At 33.2% G+C, this 20,258-nt stretch overlaps 1 protein-coding gene across 1 annotated transcript; it reads left to right on the forward strand.

Annotated features, from left to right (window-relative positions):
• The first annotated feature begins 991 nt into the window (after window positions 1–991).
• LOC126890786 (heat shock factor-binding protein 1) lies at window positions 992–15,761 on the forward strand. Its single transcript, XM_050659976.1, has 2 exons — window positions 992–1,249; window positions 15,474–15,761. Exons 1-2 carry the CDS (start codon window positions 1,154–1,156, stop codon window positions 15,627–15,629), a joined length of 252 nt encoding a protein of 83 aa, XP_050515933.1. The 5' UTR covers window positions 992–1,153; the 3' UTR covers window positions 15,630–15,761.
• Window positions 15,762–20,258: the final 4,497 nt, after the last annotated feature.

Below are 20,258 nucleotides of genomic sequence, written 5' to 3' on the forward strand. Positions count from 1 at the left end.
AGATCAAAAAGTTATGCGATGAAATAACCGTTGCCTTATCTAAAATGGACGCCTATGACCTGTATTAGAAATTCGAAATTAATGGAATCGATTTATCTCTAGAAGATAAATAGGCGTACCAGTTTTCTTTTTTCTAAATAGAAGCGTTCTGGTGATAAAAAAATAAATAAAAGACGCCATCTTTAAAGACCTCTAGATCCCTTAGGAAGTATTTTCGGACGAGGTGAATTTGATTAAATTGTCTTAAAATTATCTGAGGAATCTCCGGTCTTCATTTGTCGCGAGTTACTGGACACCCTTTAGGTACATCCGCATAACAACGCTCCTAGCTGGCATCGGCTATAAACGTTTTTCGCCAGGACCCTTAATTGCTGTCCCGAGATGCAAGTATTTTGATAATTATAATGGTGATGGAGGATGACCACAAAGCAAGTTACAAAAGGAACAGTTTAAATAGAACACAACTCTACATAAGTATTTGTTTTCACTGGAAAAATGGGTAAAATCTACAATTTTAGTCTAAAGTCTTTAGATTGGTTGAAACAACAAAAGGACAAACGTAATCACATTTCATTTATTCTATCATTAAAGGAGAACATTCAAATTGATTTTTCTACTTTTCTATAAGCTTCCATTCAGTTTACATCATGGAAGTATTAGAAATATTATAAATGTTTATATGTTTATTAATTTTTAAATTGCGAAATTCAAATATTATTAATTGAAGCATTCATTTGCCATAAAGAATTTAAAAATGGTTTTGTTGCCGCCGGAACTTGCCAGTCACATAGTTGACCGGAAATCAAGCATTGTTGTAAATTTTTTGGAAACGAATACAAAATTCAATTATTTAATGATTAAATAAAAAACTGATATGATGTTAAATCTGTTTATAAAATAAATTATCATCAAGTACTTATTATTAGTTTTCAAATTGTTAAAAGTAAGTTTATAAATTGTTTAGATAAATCACTGTTGTCAATTTTAGATATGTCAAATTGTAAATATTTATTTATACATCTGGCAACATTGGCACCAGGTGCGGAAAGCGACATTTTTCGATCAAACAAAAATATACTAATAATACATGATTTATATTTTGAAAGACGAATATTAATCGCAAATTAATTTATTTATTTTATTCAGTCTGAACATGGTAGACGATAAAGTTGAAATGAATAACGACAGTGAAAGTTACTCAAGTTTAAATACAAATGATCCCAAAAATGTTCAAGAGTTAACCCAATATGTAAGTTAATAGGATAATTATATTTGTTTTTTGTAATGTAGGAAATTTAAACGCAATTATTTGATTTATTAGTATTTTTTCATGGTACCTATGTGATAATTTGTACAAAGTTGATAAACACTGTTTAGAAATGGGGAATTTGTAGCATAGTTTTATTTATTTATCTCTCTCCCCATGGCGCTACAGCTTAAATCGGGCCCTGGCCTTCCTCTGCTTCGCCTCTAAGTATCCCTCTTCCTGGCTGCTCTCCCCCAGTTTTAGCATCGGTTCTCATTTTGTTTATCCATCTCTTCCTTATAGGTTCCTACTAGCCGATGTCTCACCATATTTTCACTGGGTGGTCACAGCATCCTACTAGGTGTTCCTACTAGAATGCCATTCTTATGAGGTGACCTGCCCACTGCAATGTTTGTATTTTTGCATAATTTTCTATAGAGAGTTCTTTGTAATATTGGTATAACTAGTGGTTGAACCTTATTCTCCATATACCATTGTCACAAATCCATTCATCCATCCAATGGCACTACAGCCCAAATCGAGCCTTGGCCTCCTTCAACAAGCTTCTCCAATCATTTCGATTTACCGCTGTTCTTTTCCATAAACGCGTTCCCAGGAAGTTCCTGGCATCCTCATCGACTTCGTCTTCCAACAGGTCTCTTTCCCTGCATTCTTGCATTGAGCAATTTTCTGGGGATTCTATTCTCATGCATGCGGACCACGTGCCCTGCCCACCGTAATCTCTGCAGTTTAGTGTATTGTGCTAGAGTTGGTTAGCTATATTGCTCGTATATTTCTCTATTATACCTAATTCGCCATTTGTTATTTTCACTTATTGGGTCCAGTATCCTACTTAATATTTTTCTTTCAAACACATCTAATGCATTGACAGATTTCTGTGTCACCACCCATTTTCACAACCATAACTTACTATGGGCCTGATTATTGTTTTATAGACCTGGAGTTTTGTTTTCCAGTGTACTTCTTGCGATTTGAATATGTGACCCATCGCGAAATAGGCTTTATTTGCCAGCAAAAGCCTTCTATTTATTTCCGGTTCTTCTTCATTGCTTGCAACCAGATCCATTCCTAGGTACGTGAATCTATTCACATGTTCTATATCGTCAATAAAGTGTTGTTGCGCCGGTCTATTTGATCTGGTTTGTATGAGTAGTTTTGTTTTATTTGTATTTATTGCTAGCCCTACTGCTTCTGCACTCTGTTTCAACTCAACATAGGTTTCTTTCGCTGCATTCATTGTTCTGCTCATTATGTTTATATCATCTGCATATGCTGCTAATTGGGTAGATTTTCTGCGTAGACCATTGTCACAAATGGGTCCCAATATCCTTCTTAAAATCTGTATTTCAAAAGTATTAATAAGGTTTATTGTCTTTTCTGTCAGGATCCGTGTTTCTATGTCATATGTTGTTATGGTCATATCATCGCCTTAGTACTATAACTTGATAACTCCAAAATTGATGTTTTTGAGATAACTAGTTCACAAGATGTATTTTATTTGCCTCCATATTGTGTAAAAACTTGATAACTCGCTCCAAAAGGGTTAAGTATTTATTTAGGATTGACGAAAGTTGATAAAACTCAAATGTTCCTAATATTCAGTGCTAAAACTCAACAAGATAAGATATCAAGTTATTGTTTAATCGAAATAATCGTGAATATGACATAGGTACACTGAATGCTACAACATGGCAGAAGTATTTCGAAGAAATGTATCAAGAAACGGATGTAGTAGAAGAAAGAGAAACTATAATGAACCCGGAACAAGGTGAAGAAGAAGAATTGACCTATACAGAAGTAAAAGATACAATATGCAAACTGAAAAACGGGAAAACAGCGGGAGACGACGGAATATGTGCAGAACTTATAAAATACGGGGGTGAAGCACTATACAGAAAGATTTATGAACTAATACAGAATATATGGAATAAGGAAACAATGCCCGAAGAATGGAAGAAAGGAATTATTGTGACAATCCCAAAACAAGGAGACCACAGGATATGTAAAAACTACCGAGCAATTAATTTAATGAATGTAACATATAAAGTACTGACTGGTATAATTAGAGACAGACTAACAATATACACAGAACAAAGCATAGGAGACTACCAGTACGGTTTCAGAAAAGGAAGATCCACGATAGATGCTATCCATACACTAAAACAAGCGATAGAGAAAACATACGAGTACGACGGAGAAGCACATATACTTTTTCTAGACTTTAAACAGGCTTTTGACAAACTAAGTAGAAGAAAAATGATCCAAGACTTACAAGAGAGCAAAATACCAAATAAAATTATAAGAATGATAGAAATGACAATGCGAGATTCCCAAGCAACAATAGACACCGGAAGAGAGAGAACAGAAATAATAAAAATTAAAAATGGAGTAAGACAAGGAGATGCGCTCTCAACTGTACTATTTATTCTATCATTAGATAAGATAATAAAAAAGTTGTCAAACGCAGGAACTATAAATAAAAATACAGTACAAATAATTGGATATGCGGACGATATAACCATAGTAGCAACAGATAAAAAGGCATTAAAGAAAACCTTTCAAGAAATAGAAAACGAATCCAAACTAAGAGGACTGGAAATAAATGAAAATAAACCAAAATACATGAATGTAAGTAAAAAAAAGAAGACGCAACTGACAGAAATGACAATAGACGCACACAGCTTCGAAGAGGTTGAAACATTCAAATATTTGGGAGTATTAGTCAACAGAAGAAATGAAAGTGTAGATATGAAAAGAAGAATTCAAGCAGGAAACAAAGCATTCTACAGAAATAAAAAAATTTTCAAAGATAAGAAGATAAGCCGAAATACAAAAATGAAAATCTACAAAACGACCATAAGACCAATAGTGCTATATGCTTTGGAGACATTCACATTAACAGCAAGAGAAGAAGAGCAGCTGAAAGTTTTTGAGAGAAAAATTATCAGAAAAATTCTGGGACCAAAGAGGGAAAACGAAGAGGATGCAAGGCAATGGATGAACCACGAAATACAAGAATGGATGGGTCAAGAGAACATAGTAAGAGCAACAAAAGCACAGAGAATTAGATGGTATGGACACATAATGAGAAGAGAGAAGAACAATCCGTTAAGAGTTATAACCGAATGGATACCACCAGGTACAAGAACCAGAGGCAGGCCTAAACTCAGATGGAGACAACAAGTGGAAGAAGACTTAAGAAGTATGGAAATTAGAAATATAGGAAGCAAAATCAGAGAGAGAGAAGAATGGAGAAAGGTAGTGGAAACAGCGAAGTCACACCAGCAATTGTAAAACCAAAGTCAGAATGGGATGATCCCCCACAAAAAGGATCTTCAAGTGAAAACAGCTTCAGCTTCCTCGGGAGCGTACAGCTTGTATATGTATATTGTCTTTTCTGTCAGGATCCGTGTTTCTACGTCATATATTGTTATTGGTCATATCGTCGCCTTAGTACTATAACTTGATAACTCCAAAATTGACGTTTTTGAGATAACTAGTTCACAAGATGTATTTTATTTGCCTCCATATTGTGTAAAAACTTGATAACTCGCTCCAAAAGGGTTAAGTATTTATTTAGGATTGACGAAAGTTGATAAAACTCAAATGTTCCTAATATTCAGTGCTAAAACTCAACAAGATAAGATATCAAGTTATTGTTTAATCGAAATAATCGTGAATATGACATAGGTACACTGAATGCTACAACTAGCTAACTCTAGTATTCTCAACTAGTTATCTAGTTGTAGCACGTGTTTTTCTGAAACCATTGAGTTTACCATGTAATTGCTATCAATCTGCTTATTTGGTTCATGTTAATGCAAAAATTCGAGATTTATTAGCAGATCTAGCAACCCTCATGGCAGAGGACTAATTTTCACCAAAATAATGCTTAAAATATTAGTTTTGTTAAAAAGTCCACTTAGATGCAACTTGGCACGACATGCGACATTACCAACTGTTAACATTATGGTAGTGCTAAAAGTTGATAACTTTAATTTTTCATGTTATTTTCCATATTGGAAAACAAATTTTCAGCGTATTCCTATAAATACACTGCGCGTCATAGAAAATGGGCACCCTAAAAAATGGGTCATTTTTGATGTCGCGTATCTCCTAAACCTGTTGTCCGATTTAAGTAATTTTTTGAATATGTTATAGCCCTATTCTTTGTCAATATCTTTTTAATATTATTTTTGCAATACAGGTAAATTTTCATTGTATACCGGGTGTACGAATCAAACTGTGTTTTTTTCTCAAAGTTCGCAACACCCTGTGGAATATTCTAGCATTTATAAAATACTGAAATTAAAACCCAACTATAGCCTTAGGTTTTCTTAACATTGTGTTTTTTTATTCATTCGCTTATGTTGGATAATACAAAAGTTATGTACTTTAACAACTAGGCATGCTCTTTATCAGTACAGGGTGTTTCTAAAGAAGTACGACTAACTTTAAGGGGTAATTCTGCATGAAAACATAATGACCGGTTGCTTTATAAACATATGTCCGCAAATGCTTCGTTCCTGACATACAGGATGTTGAATTTTTTCGAAATTTCGTGGGTTTTAAGACTTAATTTTTGAACATTTTTTGACATACAATTAAGAATTTTTTATTCACCATTGGCGTGCATACGAATAATATGATCGGTCATATTACCCGTATGCGCTCCAGTAGTGAATATAAAATTCTTAGTTGAATGCCAAAAAATGTGCAATAACCATCTCTTAAAACCTACCAAATTTCATTTGCATATCTCAACCGGTTTTAAAGCCATAAATAAATCATCAGTATGTAAGAAAAAATTTAACATCCCGTATCTCGGAAACGAAGCTTTTGCGGATATATGAATATAAAGCAAACTGTCATTATTTTTAATGCAGAATTACCCCTTAAAGTTTGTCGAACTTATTTAGTCCCTAAAACCCATTAGACTTATAACACCCTGTACTGATGAAGAACATGGCTAGTTGTTAAAGTACATAACTTTTGTATTATCCAACATAAGCGAATGAATCAAAAAAGAGAATGTTAAGAAAACCTGAGGCTATAGTTGGATTTTAATTTCAGTATTTTATAAATGCTAAAATATTCCACAGGGTGTTGCGAACTTTGAGAAAAAAACACAGTTTGATTCGTACACCTGGTATGCAATGAAAATTTACCTGTTCAGCAAAAATATTATTACAGGGATATTGACAAAGAATAGGGCTATAACATATTTAAAAAATCATTTAAATCGGACAACAGGTTTAGGAGATACGCGACATCAAAAATGACCCATTTTTTAGGGTGCCCGTTTTCGAGCCCGTTTTCTATGACGTGCAGTTTAGATCAGTAGCCAAAAAGTTAAGGAACAGTATTTTAGAGCTGCAGAATGAATTCCGTATTTACCAATATCATGGTAGCAGCACAAATATCTTTTAAAAATTTTAAACCCATTTATCTCAGAACTACTAATTTCAAGTTATCAAGTTAAAGTACTAAGGTGATGATATGATGGTTTTATATATTCTAAACTTTACTTTCCTATGGATATCTTTGGATCCAAACACCTGTGATAGAGAGAAGTCTACTTTGTTAGCTAGCATTATCTTTTTCCGTATCTCCTCCTCTTCGCTGCCATCCTCAGTTGTCTGTACACCCAGGTATGTAAGCTGTTTTACTACTTCAATGTTAGCATCATCTATTTATTTATTTACGGGCGAACCCATTTTACAAATTAAGTACAGTTTTAAGACAAGTACGATAATTTGAAAAAATACAATTAACATGTTAAAGGTTTAAAACAAAATAAAACATTTATAAGCTAAAAATTACAAGACAATTAAACATGAAAGTACACAGACATAATATAAATAATAAACATAAAAAGTAGGTACCTACATTTGATAATAACTGATAATAACCATCGTCAAGTGATATTTGACAATACGGCCTTGGATCTGTTTAAGCTGTAGGAAAAGTCGAGTTCCTGAAATTGATTTGCAATTCTTTGGCTTCGAGATAAGAGCGAATAATGAGCATAATTTGTTCTATGCATTGGTACAGAAAATGAAACCAATTGTCTTGTCTGGCGGTTGGGAACTGCGAAATTAATTTTGGCTAACATATCTGGGCAGTCGATTTGTGAGTTAACCAGCTTAAATAATAAAATTTAGTCGTGATGTAATCGACGGCTTTTTAATGTAGTAATATTTAACTTCTGTAAAATATCGTCATAATGCATATACTGGCCAAGTTTAAACGCAACATGTCTAAGGAATTTATGTTGCACATTCTCAATTTTATCACTATACAACTGATAATAGGGAGACCACACCGAAGAGCAATATTCCAGATGAGGTCTAACCAACGAACAATATAGAATCTTTAATGGTTGGATGGACGTAAAATCAGAAGTAACTTGTTTGATATATCCGAAAAGCCTCAAAGATTTGTTAATGATGGTTTTAAAGTGCTCATGAAAAGTTAGTGAGGTATTTAGCCATATTCCAAGATCTTTGATAACAGTTTGTGATGAAAGAACAGATGTATTAATACTGTAATCATATAGTAAAGGGTTATTAGTTCGATAAAAACGCATGACATGACACTTGTATTCAGTTCCATACCATTATTGATGCACCAACTTTGAATTTTAGTCAAGTTGTCTTGTAATTTTTCAGCATCTTCACTTGACTTTATTACAGAAAATACCTTTAAATCATCAGCAAATAGGAGTACCACACCGTGGTGAAAACTTTTAACTATATCATTAATAAACAGATTAAACAATAAAGGTCCCAAGTGGGATCCTTGTGGTATGTCAGAAGTTACAGAGATTTCATTGGATTTAATACTGTTAAAACGTACAATTAGTTTTGTATTGGAAATATAATCTACAAACCATTTTAGTAACGATCCAGTGATACCAAAACTGTCAAGTTTAGTCAATAGGAGCTCATGATTAACTCTGTCAAATGCTTTTGATAAGTCTGTATAAATAGCATCAACTTGATGACCTGCCTCCATTGCTTGTGTTATATAACTAATAAAATATAGAAGGTTGACTTCTGTAGATCTACCACTACAAAATCCATATTGTTGAGACGCTATTTTGTGCCTAAATACTAATGATAGATGTTCTGGTAATATGGCTTCAAACAGTTTGGGAATGATGCTTAATATATATATATATATATATATATATATATATATATATATATATATATATATATATATATATATATATATATATATATAGGACGATAGTTCTTTATATGATGCTTATTACCGCTTTTATAAATTGGTGTTATATAACTCAATTTCCAGTAACTTGGGAATTGACGTGATGATAATGACTCATTGAATATATAATATAAGGAACGAGCTAATACAAAACTATACCCTATTCCACGAACATACGCCTGTTTTGGATTACTTCGACAGCGAATATTTTACTGTGCAAAATAAGAAGAACGAAAGTAAATTGCAAATTACATTGTTATTTATTGGAATAATTATTAGCGCCATTTACTTTCGTACTTCTTATGTTGCACAGTAAAATATCCGTTGTCGAAGTAATCCAAAACAGGCCTATGTTCGTGGAATGGCCCATACAGTATTTCAATAAGATAGGAGGTACTGCATCAGGACCTGGACCTTTCCGTGGTTTCAGATTAGTTAGATGTTGATAGACTTCGGAGATGCTAACAGAATAATTAGAAACATTCTGATCACTATCACTTACGAGTATTTGATGTTGAGTTATATTATCCTTACGATACACGGATAGAAAATGAGAAGCAAACAGATTGGCAGATTCAGACATAGAATTGGACCTAACATTATCAAGGAACATTTCAGAAGGTAGAGAATTCTGGTCCTTTTTGGCATTTGCAAATTTCCAAAACAACCTACTGTCAGCCTGTATAGAACACTGGCCATCACTCACAAACTAATTATAGCATTGTTTAGTTAGAGAGTACTTTACACTGAGATCTAAGACACGAAAATTTGTCGTAACTGTCTAAATTCAACAGTGTCTTGTGTTCTTGGTGTGCCATTTTTTTTCCGTATAACTAGTTCCCGTAATTTAGGTGTAAAACACGGAGGAAATTTCTTAGCAGAATTTTTTTTTTGATGGGGACATGAACCTTGATTATTGAATATAAGACATCGTAAAATATATTAATCATTTCATCTAACTAAAGACTTACCCAACAGCAAATCATCCCACAAAACTGCACCTAAACAATCATTAATAACTTCAAAATTTGCATTCTTAACATCGTAATAATATTGTTCAGGAATGTTATCAGTGTTAGTATTTTTAAATCTTAAAGAAGTTACAAGTGGAGGGTGGTCGTTATCGGGGGTAATGAGATCATCTATTGATTTTGAGACTATGAGAAGACTTTGAGAAAATACTAAATCCAATAGAACACCTCTCTCATTCACAATATTCGAGCACTGAAAAAGATTATTGAATGCAACCATATTTGATAATAAATCAATAGCATTAGTTTCAAGAAGATTAGCTTGTACATTAGGTGTAGCTTCAGATGCCAGATTATTCATTCGCCAGTCACAATTAGGAACATTAAAATCGCCAAATATATGAAAACAAGCTTTAGAATATTCTTCGGTAAGTGTATCTACATCCTGACAAAATGTTTCAAATAGGGGAAAGACGGGCAAAACGGGGTAGCTGCCTAAAACGGGGTACCCCCTTTTTTTCATTATCACTCGCACCATCTATACGACGTTAATGAAATTATATTATAGACGCCTGTTTACGCCTTCTGTCATAAAGCAGATATAATTAACTGTTAGTCGATTGTTGTGAAAAGTACATGTGCATTTTTAGTTAACAAGTTATAATATCGACTGAAAAATAATCCATCGTTAGTATTACTAAAACAATTTATTATTTAATATCATTACTTCCAACTAACAGTGAATGTGTTCTAGAGCTAGAGTATTCGTTTGTCATTATGTTAAAAAATAAAAACTTATAATAATTTAAACAGGTCATAATCTCAAAATCTGCTCTTTGGGTAAAATGGAGTATCAATAGGTATGGGGTACCCTTTTTACCATACCTATTGGTAGTCTTTACCCTTTTACCATACCAAGTAAGATAGCCGATGATCAAACCAAATCACAGACGAGTAAGAAATCGCACTTGAATAAAACTAAAAAAGTAGAGTCAGATTCAGAAGGCGAAGATAGTGACACTGACTGGTTCTGCGGAAACTTTTATTCAAGTTCCACAGAAGGATGGATAAGCTGATCCAGTTGCCTTAAATGGGCTAAAAATTCATGTGCAGGTGTAGAAGATGAGGATGATGAAATAGTACTTGTATGAGAATTTTGTCAATAGGCTTTTCTTGGTTTCAATTTGGTACCCCATTTTACCCTATACGACGGGCATAATGGGGCAATTTACATTAGTTTCTGTTTTTTCATATAATAAAAAAAACTTTTGACATTTTTTAAATTTAAATTATATTAATAAATAGTTACTACTATAACAATTATATTTGTCTTATTTTAAGACCTTAAAAGTTACAGATTTTTTTAAATCCCCATTTAAACCTTAAGTACCCCATTTTGCCCGGCTTTCCCCTACATCTAATGATGCCTTTGGCGGTATATAAACACTACCTATCACTTGAGGACAATTATTACCAACTACAACAAACAAGGTTTCAATAGTTCGAGAAGTGTCCACCTGACGGCTTGCGAGGGACTTGTGAACTGCAATTAAAACTCCACCGCCTCTTTGTAAGGTACTCGTATCTGCGGAACGGTCTCTTCTGTATGGTACATTCCATGTCAAATCACTCAGGCAAAAAATTTTGGATCTCCGATTTGTCTGAAAATTGGTATATAGCTTCTGCGGGACGTAAAAATAAGATATTTAAGGTCAAAAAATCTTCTTCTTCGTTTTTTCTCAAATGTTATTTTATGCGATTTTACAGTGATTTGGTGTTTATTTAAACAAATTTGCATTTTCTGTCGTAAAGCATCAATGAAAAACATAATATTTTAATAGAAAGGACTCAAAAATGTCATTATATGGCATTATAACAAGTTATTTTGAATCGAAACAAGTTTTTGATCAAATTTTATAGTGTAAAAAACGTTAAAATACCGTTTTTTTACATTTTCCTCCATTCCCAAAATACATCATCATCGATTTGGCTGAAAATTTGCCCACAGATAGCCAAAAGATAGGACTTTAAGTGGTTAGAAGGATTTGAATTATATTACAATACCAAAAAAGTTACATGCAGTAATATCAGACTCAAAAGTATATATTAGTCCAGTCGGGATAGCATTTGACCTTGAATGCCGAGCTGCCCAAAATTTTATTTTTCTGATCTTTAGGGGTGTCAATAGTAGCCTAAATTTAAAATCACGAATGAATTCCTCCGTTACGTTAGCCGCCATCTTGATTTTAAAGGAGAACCTGTTTTGCTCAATATCTCCGCCATTTTTAACTTTTAGACAAAAATGGTAGGAACTGATATTGTTCCAAATAAATCGTATTTACAATTATTACAATTTCTTTTTAACAATTTTTATCGTGAGGTCGATATTTTCGAGTTAATTGTACTTACAGTAGACCCCTATATTTTTGACTATAATATTGCATGTAACTTTTTTGGTATTGTAATATAATTCAAATCCTTCTCACCACTTAAAGTCCTATGTTTTGTCTATCTGTGGGCAAATTTTCAGCCAAATCGATTATGATGTATTTTGGGAATGGAGAAAAATGTAAAAAACGGTATTTTAACGTTTTCTACACTATAAAATTTGATCAAAAGCTTGTTTTGAATCAAAGTAACTTGTTATAATGCCATATAATGACATTTTTGAGTCCCTTCTATTAAAATATTATGTTTTCCATTGATACTTTACGATAGAAAATGCAAATTTGTATAAATAAACACCAAATCTGTAAAATCGCATAAAATAACATTTTGAGAAAAAAAGAAGAAGAAGATTTTTTGACCTTAAATATCTTATTTTTACGTCCCGCAGAAGCTATATACCAATTTTCAGACAAATCGGTGGTCCAAAATTTTTTTTGCTCCAAAATTGAGTGGTTTGAAATGGAATGACCCGTATACATTATAGTCATCGAAACCTAATTCTCCATCATGAAATTCACCATTTAACCAAGTTTCAGTAAAAATAATAATATTATAATTTGTTGTGGAAATGTTGCGCCTAAACAATAAAAACAATAAATTTTTGGGGTTTACCGACATTTTTCTTATAACATATCGTCGGCCTAATATGAAAAATGCATAAGTACAAAATATTCAATTTTAGACTTTTTATGGCATAACATTATCCAAAGGCTATGTACGGCCACTGTTCTTAGACCATTACTAGAAAATGGTCTGTGTCCCTGTTTGATATGATCCGACATCATGCATTATTGCTTTCCATTTTTGAATATTAATATGTGATCTATCTGATTGCCATCTGTTGTGCAACCATGGTATCAGCCATGTTACTCTTGTATGTTCTTTTCTGTGTATGAAGTTTGCGCTTATAATGTAACTGTTTGTTATTGCTGGTGGCATAATTTTCTTCTGTTATTGTTTGTCTCGTCATGAATAGTTTCTTTTCCTGCTCCCTACTTCCTTATTCTGGTTTTCTTTGCCTACTTTTGTGTTGAAATCACCATCCATTAGTACTATGTCATTTCTGAGCAATGTTTCATATAATTCTTCCAATTGGTCATATACTTCAATTTTATCATTTTGTGGTGCACTTTCTGTGGGTGCATATATGTTTGTGACTGTCACATTGGCTTGTTTGTTTTCTATTTCTATATATGACATTCTTCCATTTATAGCTTTGCTTTGAATTCTATAACATTGTCCCTTATCTTACTGTTTATCATGAATGCTGTACCATTTTTCCCTTGAGTGTTTTTTCCCAAGTAGTATACTGTATAATTTTTCTTTTTAATATTCCCTTCCATCTTACTTCTTGTAGGTATGGTAGTATGTTGATTCAGTATCTTTGCATTTTTCTTGCTACCTCTTCCATTTTCTCTGGTCTCAATAATGTTTGAATGTTCCAGGTTCCTAGTTGTATTCTATTTCTCTTTTTGTTTTTTCTTTTTCTGTCTCTTTTTCTTATGTTTGATTCATTGTTCTCTTTCCAAAAATCTGACGATTTGAGCTGGTCACAAGGAAATGGGCGAGTCACAAAGTTTTCGAATAACTGAAAAATATGTGTTCAATATTTTTCAAAATTCTATCGAATGATACCAAACATGGCCCCCACGGAGAGGGGTGGGAGGTAACTTTAAAATTTTAAATAGGAACCCGGCGATATTTCGCGAAATGAACATCAGATCATATAATAAAAAAAGTAACAACAACAAAAAGGATACCAAATGGGAGAAAAACAACTTAAAATAATCTGCTACGCAGACGATGCAAAACCAATCTCTCAAAGTGAAGATGATTTACAACATATGCTGCACGGATTTAATATAACCGCTAGAAAATTTAACATGTTAATTTCCCCAAAAAAGACTAAATGCATGGTTATCACAGCAGATCTAATAAGGCGTAAATTAGAGCTGGAGGGTCAAATAATAGAACAGGCCATGGAGTTTAAATATCCAGGCATCACACTATCTAGCTACGAAAAACTCGAAACAGAAGTGGAAGATCAGGGAATAAAGCAAACAGAGCCGCAGGTTGTCTGAATGAAACAATATTGAGAAATAAAGACATCGGAAAAGAAGTGAAAGGCAGAATTTACAAAACAGTCATCAGACCAATAATGACATACGCGGCAGAAACACAGCCTGATACAGAAAGGACAAAAAGAATGCTAGAAACAGCAGAAATGAAAACACTGCGAAAAATCGATCGTAAGACACTGTGGGTGAGAGCTAGAAGTTCAGATATACGACGGAGATGCAAGGTGGACAACATTAATAACTGGGTGAAAAACGGAAGAGTAGAATGGAACGACCACATAAGCCGAATGACAACAAATAGAGTAGTAAGGAGGGCGAGAGACAGTTCCCCAATAGGAAGACGATCAGTGGGAAGACCACGAAAAAGATGGGATGACAACTTACTGGAGGCACATTGAAAAAAGACAGAGTCATATCTATATAAAAAGAAGAAGAAGAACATCAGATCAAAAAGCTGAAAAATTTCAATATTTTCTAAAAACATATCGAAGGACATCAAACACGATCACTGACGGAAGTGGGGTGAGGGTTACTTTAAAATCTTAAATAGGAACTCCCATTTTTTATTGCAGATTTGAATTCCTTACGTAAAAATAAGTAACTTTTATTCGAGACATTTTTTTTGAATTATGGATAGATGGCGCTATAATCGATTGTTGGAAATGGAAAAAATGGAATAAATTTAAAAATAGAAAGTCCTTACTAAAATAGAAAACTTTTTTTGGTTTTAGGACCTAATCACAACCCAATAGGTCCCCATAAAACTCAAGTAACTGCAAATTTAGTTTACTTGCCTCCCCTACTACTACAGTAGACTCTCTCTATAACGAACACGGGTATTACAAGGTTTTGCTTATAACGAGGTACACTAGATATCCCATGAAATACTTATTGAACTATAACACCTCTATAACGAGGCATATTTGGTTATAACGAGGAAAAATGAAATGGAAAAATGTTTCTTTACCTGTTTTTGGCGTGGTGATGACCATAAATAAATACCATAAGTGCCTGTATACAGGAATTCCCAACATCTGTGTGCTTATTGAGACGAGTGTTGTAAAAATTCCACCGCCGGTAATAAACTTCTTCCTTTTTGTTTATCTATCGACCGATATTGAATATTGTAGGAAAACGATGGCCAAATTTCATTGTTGAGGTCACCATCGACACCTAATAAACTACGTAAGGGGCATCAAAACATTTCAGTGGTGGTGGTATGCACAATATTATTGTTGTCTGATATAACGAGATCCGCTTATAACGAGGTAATTAGTCCGCCATTTCACTTCTCGTTATAGAGGGAGTCTATTGTAGTAATTTGTTCTTTTTTATGTTCTACTTTTACATGTAATCCCAGTGTTTTTCCTTTGCGTCAGTATTTTGGAAAAGAATGGTAAACAATTCACTCAAACTCGAGTTTTGTTTTTTATTTTATTTACTTATTGTTTTTTATTCTAAGTACATTTCTTTCAGGTACAAAGCTTACTGCAAACTATCCAAGATAAATTCCAAAACATGTCCGATCAAATACTCACAAGAATCGATGAAATGGGGAACCGAATAGATGATTTAGAAAAGAATATAGGAGACCTAATGACTCAGGCTGGTGTGGAAGGAACAGACAAGTAGATTTCCGTTATTTGTGAACATTTTTACACCTAATGTAGATCAGTTAAGTTTATTTATATTATGGATATTAGTTTTACCTACTATTAATAACAAAAATATCACTAAATTACAATAAAATGTTTTCTTTATTGAGTTTTATATATTATTTCACATGAGTAATTGAGAAAATAAATGGTGAAAAACAAGTAGAAGTGCTATACGAACCTTCGCTAATTATAGGTAATCCCTGTGAATAATGAAGCGGTGTATCACCACATGCGTTTAGATCTGGTAAGTTTTCAACTACATGTACACACACCCAAACTTATACGGAATCACCATGAATTTCAAAGTAATATTTATTTCTTTTGAAAAAACTTGTTACTGTTACGAAGAATAAAGGTTTTTATTGAAAATAAACAAATCGATAAGACAATCAGATAGTACAGCTCGGTACGGTATACGTTATTTGCTTGAGTTACAAATTGAAAGAAAATAACTTTTGCGTCCAAAAACGAATATATGCCTCATGTGGGGTTACAGAATTAACAACGGGGAAAGATTATTGGTTTTGTGGAGCAAGTAATGTTCTCAGAGCGACATAGCTACAGAGCTAGGCGTAACACAGTGCGTTCTGTCCAAAACCTATGCTAGGTAACAGGAACTAGGAAAGCTCAAAAATAAATCAAGGGAAAGTCGCCAAAAAGTAATAATGGCTCTCCACGATCGTTTAATTATCCAATCAGCTGGAAGACACCCAACCATTTCTCACCTGGGCCTAGATTCCGTGCGCTGTAGATATCTACAGTCGCTTTCTGTCTATGCCAATTGTCGTGGAAATATTTGAATTTTTAGCTTTAATTGAATTATTTTCTAGTTTTGCTATGTTATACTCTAATTGATGCTGAAATGACACTTAGTAAAACAAGAAAATATTTGAATTAAAACTAAAAATTCAAATATTTTCACGACAATTGCCATAGACAGAAAGCGACTGTAGATATCTACAGTGCACAGAATCTAGGCCCTGCAGCTTTTGGAAGCTACAGGTGTAACTGTTTCAGTTGAAACGATAAGAAGAATAGTCCGTGCCAAGAAGTATACAGCAGGAGACAGTTATGGGTTCCCGAGTTATCCAGGCCGCACAAGATTGATCGCCTAAATTGGTGCCTGCACCACCAAAACTGGAACATTGGGAATTAACAAAATGTGCTATTTACAGAAAAAGTCAGGATTTGTGTAAAATCAGATGACCCACGAAATCGTGTACTTAGAGGTCGAGAAAGACAAGCAACAACGAAAACTGTCAGATCTGTTCACAGATATAAAAGGGGAAGTGTAATTTTCTGGAGGGGAATTGTGATCCGTAAAAAAACTCATTTAATTTTCATCCAATCAACTTTATCTGCTCACAGGTATGTTGATAACCTGTAGTTAGACTCTGGAGAGGTGCAACAGGAGAAAATTTAATTTTCATACATGATAATGGACCTCCATATACCATTAGTGACTAGAGACATCATTGAAGCAGAAGGTATCCCTTGTTTGGAGTGGCCTGCTTGCTCACCCGAGCTTAACACTATAGTGTATTTGTGGGATATGTTTAAAAGAAAAATTAAAGCTCGCTGGGATAATCCAAAAAACACTGCACGGCTAGTAAAAGATGCTTTTGAAGAATGGAGCAACCTACCACAAAAAAATGTTGATAATTTGATTAGGAGCGTGCCCACGCAAACTGAAGCTTGCATTGCATAAGGACTAGAGGTGATAACTAAAGCTCGGATTATAGGCAAAATGCCTTTTTTTGCCTATTATAATTGTTTTTTGCACTTTTTGCCTTTTTTCGTACATTCTATAATAAAATTTTGGGTCAATAATAAAATATCAATGGTTTGTTTATATAACACATTTCTAGGAAAATGTACCTGATCGAGACTTGAGGGTAACTATTTGGAAATCCCTAAGCTTTATTAGTTTATTATCAGTTGTACAGTCGGTTACTGTATCAGAGTTTAGTCACAAATTGCTATATCCTAGTTTAGTTTTGTTGCGTATACCGAAAAGCAAAGAACACGTTTTAAAACGTTTTAGACATTTGTGTGAAAAGATGACATCTAAATTAAGGCTATGGATCGCACCTTATTCGGAACTTTCTCTAGAAGGAGATGGAGCATTTTGTAAACCATGCGGCAAATCGGTAAGTTTTATTTTTTCTCTTTTTTTCTCGTCCCACAACATAACTAAATTCTAAAGCGGTTTTAGGATTCTATTTTTTTTTTAATTCTCAGATTTCAAGTAGAAAAAAGTACTTTATTGACCGGCATTGTTGAACCCCACTTCATAAACGTAATTTGGAAAAATTAAATTCCTCTAAGTTAGCCCAAATATTTCTGCGGGATAGTTTAAGCAGTTAAAAAAAAAGGAGGAAGACACATTTAAATTTGATTTATGCCAGATGATGATTGCATCCAACATTCCTCTATATAAAGTTAATAACCCTAGTTTTAAATGCTTTTTCGAAAAATATCTTAATAAATCCTTACCGGACGAGAGTACATTGAGAAAACATACTGTGGAAAAATGTTATGTGGAATGTATTTCAAAAATTAAGCGGGAGTTAGAGGGCAATTTTTTGTATATTATCGTGGATGAAACAACAGATGTATGCGGCAGGTATATAGCTAATTTAACGATTGGAATTTTGAACGAAAACTTTGCGAGAAAACCTTATTTAGTTGCCGTTAAAGAATTGGAAAAAACAAACAATTTAACAATAAGTCGATTTATACAAGATAGTTTAACAAACCTCTTTTTACCCAACCCTATACCAGTAAATAAAATAGTTTTAATGCTTTCAGATGCTGCGGCATATATGTTAAAAGCTGCTGTTAATTTAAAGATTTTTTATCCTAATTTAATTCATTGCACTTGTGTAGCCCACAGGGATAAGAAATCTGTTTCCGTTGGTAAATAATTTTATAAATTTTATGAAAAAAGTTTTTGTAAAGGCTCCGTTGAGGGTGCAAATATATAAAGAAAGACTTCCCGGTGTCCCTTTGCCACCTAAACCAGTAATTACAAGGTGGGGAACCTGGCTCGAAGCAGTTTTTTTTTTACTTTGAACACTGCAATGAAATAGAATTAGGTCAGAATTTGATGATGATATTTCCGAAGCTATTCGAAAAGCAAAAAAAATATTAAAAAATCCCAAATTGAAACAGGAACTCGCTTATATCAATGACAATTATAAATTAATAGTTACCACAATTACCTTATTAGAAAAACAAGAGATAAATTTATGTGAGTCAGTAAAATTAATAGATAATTTAAAGACGAAAATTAAATCGACACCTGGAAGTAACGGTCAATTAATTTTTAAAATATATGTTTTCGACAAGAATGAAGGTTTTTCGTTTTTATCTAATGTTGCTAAAGTTTTGAATGGGACATTTTCCGAGGAATTACAAATTATGCCAGATTTATTATCCGCTCTGAAATATGCTCCAATTACATCTGTCGATGTCGAACGTTCGTTTTCAATGTACAAATTAATTTTAAGTGATCGAAGACATAGTTTTAAGACCGAAAATATTCAAAAACATTTAGTTGTTTCTATTAATGATAAAATTTTAAGTGGTTATAAATAATAAGTTATATTTCTTTATTGCCTATATTTTGCCTAAATGTTAATATTCCTGCCTTTTTTAATAAAAATCTTTGCCTATATAGGCGCCTTTTTCTTCAATTTTTGTTGCCTATAAATCCGAGCTTTAGTGATGACACTGACTACAAAAAAAATATAAAAACAATGTAAACATTATTCGTTTTACATTGAAATTTTTTATGCTATTGACTTTAAAACAATTAGTTTCAATTTGTTTTTTTAAATACTTTATTGTTTTACTTAATTGTTATGTATTTGTTATTAAATTTCTTAAAAATAAATATTGTTTGACTTCGTGTGTTCGTTTTTTTTAATTCGCACGAAATAATAAGAAATATCAGATGATTCCATATAAGTTTGGTTGTGTGTATGTTCTTGTATGTATTGCATTATGTGTCTCCCTCGCGGCTAATAGAGTCTCCGTCGAGTGATTTACGGACGCAATTTCGATATACCCTTAAAAATGCAAGTTGCGTAACACAAAATTATAGCACGGATAATCGGGGTTCTACTGTATTCAAGATCAGACAATTGCAGTCGCTCAGGATAATATCCTCTTATCTTGATGAATGTCAACTTGTGACATAGCGGATTTCAAAGACATTAACGATCTTAGAGGTCCAAGGCTTTAATAGTTTTCATCCATTCCATTATGTCCTGTGCTAGGTTTTTCCTATCTTGTACCTTCAACAAGTTCATATCGTCTTTGACCAACTCCATGCATTTTCTTAGGGAAGGTCCTATTTTCTTTTTAGCAGTCTCAGTATATATGTTACCGTTAAAACCCGAATTTACTAGGAAAAACTAGTTTTAACTAAGCGCTTTAGACAATTCTAGTTTTAACTAGTCAAAACTAGATTTGACTGCTAAATTCAGTTAAAACTAGAAATCGCTAACGGATTTAATTTAGAGTAGTTTATATGCGATTCTTTTGTGATTGCATATCGACCAAATCTACCCAGGGCCGCGTTTAGGTCAATTGACGC

This window comes from Diabrotica virgifera, chromosome 8 (genome assembly GCF_917563875.1).
Source record: "Diabrotica virgifera virgifera chromosome 8, PGI_DIABVI_V3a".
Lineage (NCBI taxonomy): Eukaryota > Metazoa > Arthropoda > Insecta > Coleoptera > Chrysomelidae > Diabrotica > Diabrotica virgifera.